This window comes from Diaphorina citri, unplaced genomic scaffold (assembly GCF_000475195.1).
Source record: "Diaphorina citri unplaced genomic scaffold, Diaci psyllid genome assembly version 1.1 scaffold5106, whole genome shotgun sequence".
Taxonomy (NCBI): Eukaryota; Metazoa; Arthropoda; class Insecta; order Hemiptera; family Psyllidae; genus Diaphorina; species Diaphorina citri.
The window spans coordinates 4,057-9,110 of record NW_007382482.1 but is presented as its reverse complement, the minus strand read 5'-3'; the positions used below and the strand labels follow the sequence as shown (position 1 = coordinate 9,110).

At 37.5% G+C, this 5,054-nt stretch overlaps 1 protein-coding gene across 1 annotated transcript in view; it reads left to right on the top strand.

The window, feature by feature from the left end:
- Positions 1–82: 82 nt before the first annotated feature.
- The window catches only part of LOC103521378, a gene marked incomplete at both ends in the record, with an annotated part of 9,021 nt that continues 4,049 nt past the window's right edge, over positions 83–5,054 (top strand). The window contains one exon of the mRNA XM_008486490.1: positions 83–2,016. Coding sequence (XP_008484712.1) covers positions 83–2,016 — 1,934 coding nt within the window. The remainder of the gene's footprint in view (positions 2,017–5,054) is intronic.

The following is a 5,054-nucleotide window of genomic DNA, read 5'->3' as shown; positions in this document are numbered from 1 at the left end:
TTGAAGAAGTTAAGGTAGAAAGATGGGTTAGAACGTCAGAACCAGTGTCTCAGCTAGAACTTCATGTATTTTCTGACGCAAGTCAATGTGCTTATGCAACTGTTATCTTCATTGTGGTGAGAAATGAAAACGATGTATCTATACATCTACTTGCATCTAAGGCGAGAGTATCGCCCACTACTAAGACGAAAAAGGGCATGACAATTCCTCGCTTAGAGCTTTTAGGAGCACTCATTGCTGCAAGATTGTATGCTACAGTAGTAGAAGACTACAAGTTACATGACGTACGTACAATCTTTTGGACTGACGCCACCACAGTGTTAGCATGGCTTCTTCGTAAAGAACCATGGGACGTCTTTGTTCACAATAGGGTTCAAGAGATTTGTAAAATCACCGCAAACTGTGAGTGGAGACATGTTCCGGGAGAACATAATCCAGCGGATTTACCCTCACGAGGCTGTACACCAAAGAAACTTCTACAGTGCAGATGGTGGGAGGGTCCGTCATGGTTAAAGGAACCGGAAGAAAGATGGCCAGTCTCAGAAGTCAAATTTGATGAGAGTGAAATCAATACAGAGAAGAAAAGAACGGTTGTCTCGTCAATGATCTGCACTGAGAAGCTGAACTGGTACAAATATTTCTCCAAGTTCAAACAAGTTGTCAATATGATTGGATGGATTTTACGCTTTAAAAATAATTGTGACTTTAAGAAGAAAAATGGTCACTTACCTGAGAATCGGAAACACCTGTCAGTTGAAGAATATAAGATTGCAGAAGAAAAGGTGTTTTGGCTGTGTCAACAGGACGGACCATTAGACATGGACAAGTTGAAACATTTGTCAATCATCCCTACTGACAATGGTCTCATTCGTCTAAAGACCAAGATTTCAAATCGTGAAGATGAGAATGATTTCTGTCATCCCATCTTACTCCCTGGCAAACACCCTGTCGTCCAGAGACTTATATTTGACATTCACACCGAGAATTGTCATGCTGGTACTCAAATGTTACTGTCTATTCTACGCCAGAGGTTTTGGATTACGGGAGGTAGACGAACTATTCGTTCAATACTAAAGAGTTGTGTAGTTTGTCAAAGATTTACTTCAAAGAATATACAAACACCAGCTATTCCCCTCCCTATTGACCGAGTACGAGACGCCAAGGTCTTCGAGATCAGTGGAGTTGACCTGGCTGGTCCATTATTTGTAAAGGATGACAAAGGAAGCCTAAAGAAAGTCTGGATCTGTTTATTTACATGTGCTGTATATCGTGCAGTAAGACTAGAATTAGTATTCTCCCTATCTACAGACAGCTTTATCATGGCATTAAGAAGATTTATCGCAAAAAATGGACGTCCAAGTATTATATACTCGGACAATGGTAGTAACTTTACCTGTTTCAAGAATGTTTGTGATAAACTTGACTGGGACACCATAGCAAGCTATAGTACTGCAAGGAAAATTGAATGGCGTCTCATCCCTCCTTCATCACCCTGGTGGGGTGGATGGTGGGAGCGTTTAGTAGGAGTTATGAAATCAGTTCTGAAGAAGATACTCGGACGAGCTTGTGTAGATACAGAAGTCTTACAGACCATTCTAGGTGATTGTGAGTCAATCATGAATCAAAGACCACTCACATACCTATCAGAAGATCCATCAGACTTGGCCGTACTTACACCAGCTATGTTCCTGAACGAGATCCAAGAAGTTGGTGTGCCTGAGTGGGAACTCATCCAACCCACAGATTTAAGAAAAAGGTATGTTCATAGACAAGAGTTGGTGAAAGGTCTTCGTGAAAGATTTCGCACAGAATATTTGGGTCAATTGCAGTTGTTCTCAAATAAAGCCAGTGGACTCAGTATCAAGGTTGGAGACGTTGTTCTCATTGGCGATGACAATGTCAAGAGAATTGACTGGCCAGTTGGTCTGGTCATTGAACTTATCAAAGGACGTGATATGGCTGTTCGGGTAGTACGTGTACGCACAATCAATGGAGTGGTTACAAGATCAGTACAACGTATTTATCCACTTGAACTTCACTTAGATTCAGATTCAAAGGAATTTAGCTTGTGAGTCAGTCATTCCTGACATAGGTAATCCTAACAATTCACTATCAGAAGTCAAATCTCCTAAAAGAAGAGTAGCTAGACAAGTAAAGGTTGTTGTCAAAAAACCACAGAGTACTCGATGTGGTCGAGTTATCACAAAGCCTCTGAGATTTGATTAGTATCTATAGTGTTAGATTGAAATATGAGTTATTCGTGAATTGTTCTTTGTATTATACTATGACTTTAATTTCTAAATTGTACCTAATTAATTTCGATTTGTTCAAGGCTTAGCTTTTAGCTGTTCAAAGTAGTTAGTTTTTCCTCCTTTGAAAATATGTTTGTAAAGTTTGATTTTTAGACAGCTACTTGTTTAAGCATATAATTTCTTGATTAGGCAGGTATTGTATTAGTCATTATTTTTTGAAGGAAGAAAAAATTGGTTCTTTAAGTTTGGTCATTAAGATTGATAAGGATCTATTATGTACATTGTTAACCTTATGATACTAGATAATTTTGATATACCTGATGACTTTTACCAAAGTGTATTTTGGATTAATGTAAATATTGTCATAGTGAATTTATTTTTATTAGCCCTTCATTGACCATTGTGACTTAAATTGTTTGGATTATTTTTGGGTTAATATTGTGTAATATGTATAATGTTCTTTGTATAATATGTAGGTACGTTTTCTTAAGCATTATGCATCTTTTGGTTCATTTTTTTGGTGGAAATTTGATCCTAAGCTCAAATTTGGTGGGAGGATGTCTTTTTTCCCAGGCAAATGGTGAAGATATCTTAGATAGCATATAAATAGAGGGTGAAACAAACAAGAGTAAAATAAAAAGGATTAACTAACAGTTATAACGTAGAGTATACTAAAAGGACCACATGGAAATACGAAAAATTCATAATATTTCGAGGAAAAGAAAGAGAGATGAGAGGGAATAGGAGTGGGAGAGAGTAAGGTAAAGAGGGAAGAAAGAAGAAGAAGAAGAAAGTACGGGTATATAAATAGAAGCCAAACAAGAGAAAAGTAAAAGGGTTCAAGCGAAAAAGAAAAAAAAAAAAGAGAGGAAAAGAAGAAGAACACGCGAAAAAGAAGAGGAAGAAGAGGAGGAGGAGCAAAGAAGAGGAGGGGTAAAAGTCGACGAGAGAACTCTGGTCATACATGGTTTGTTTATTTAACGAATTATTTTTATCGAATAATACATAATAATAAAAAATGAAACCGAGAAATTTTTAGATCTTTTGTTCGGTAAAAAAGCTCTAATTTGAAATTAACCTTCCGAGAAAAAAGTTTCCGGTTTAAATTAATATTTGTTGTTATTATTGATTGGCATTATTCCGTCTAAAAAACTAAAAAAAAAAAGAAAAAAAAAAAAGAAAATGTGTCTTTTATGTAAATGCTGTAACAAATATCATAACTACTAAACGCAATACCAAAGACGCCAACCGGTTACATACAAGCGCCAAACCCACTAATACAAGCTGCCTAGAAGCGCTAATACAAGCGCGCTAAAACCCCGCTAATACAAGCCGCCTAAAAGCGCCAAAGAGATCAAAGCGCCTAAAGCGCTAATACAAGCGCCTTAAAGCGCTAATACAAAGCCCCTAATAGCGCTAATACAAGCGCCTAAAGCGACCTAAAACAAGCGCCTAAAGCGCTAATACAAGCGCCTAAAGCACCTAATACAATCGCCCCAAACCGCTTAAAAACAAGCGTAAACCGCTAATACAAGCGCCTAACAGCTAATACAAGCGCCTAAAGCGCAATACAAGCGCCTAAACCGCTAATAAAGCGCCTAAAAGCGCTAAAACAAGCGCCTAAAGCGCTAATACAAGCGCCAAAGCGCGAATACAAGCGCCTAAAGCGCTAATAACAAGCGCCTAAAGCGCTAAAACAAGCGCCTAAAAGCGCTAATACAAGCGCCTAAAGCACTAATACAAGGCGCCTAAACCGTTAAAAAAGCGCCTAAACCGCTAATACAAGCCGCCTAATGCGCTTAGAAAAAGCCCTAAACCGCTAAAACAAGCGCCTAAAGCGCTAATAACAAGCAGCCTAAAGCTAATACAAAAGCGTATAACCGCTAATACAAGCCCTAACCGCAAAAACAAGGGCCTAACCGGCTAATACAAAGCGCCTAACCGCTAAAACAAGCCACACACCACCGACCACAGCGCCCTAAACAGGTTAATACAAGCGCCTAAGCGCAGGGCTTAGCTGGTAAAACCTATAAAAGCGTTCGGGATAAATAATATGAATAGATTATAGATACATATTACATATACTATTATACATCATAAGTACACAACCTGGTATATTTAAATATAAATACTATTAATAATAATGGTGTAATGTATACAAGTTAGTCTTTATGTTACCCAGGATACCTGGTGAACGCCAAACAGTATTCCTGTTTAACCAAAATGGTAAAAGGAGCCGTCTGAAACCGACTATCTGTTTATTTGCACACTAAACAAATTATCTATCGACAATATCCATAACTAATTTAATGAGCATAGAACATGGGAATATAAGACGTATCCATATGTAAAATACATACAGTCATCCATCGAAAGTATTTGAAACTTTATTTAATAGCATGGAAATCATTGATAGTTACAAGCCATCTATAACAACCTTAGGTCAGTTGAAAGCGGATTGATTTGATGACCGGAAGGCCCAACTATTATATGAGTCGAACTATACAACTTTACTCCTTTGTGTGAACTTAAAGAATAATCACTTATAAAGTCATACTGCTACTTGAAATAAACCTTACTCGAATTGGAAATGTAACCCTTATGTCTTTTAGAATTAACATAAGAATTTGAAAGTTTGAAAGAAGAAAAGAAGACTAAAAGACTGGAGCAAAAAGAAGGATGTAAAAAATTTCGATTAATTCGGAATCCTTTAGCACACTACAAGTGTGGGAGTAAGTCTTTCATGTTTTGTTAAAAACTTCTCGCGATTTAAGTTTTTTGATCCTATACTAAAACCAAGCA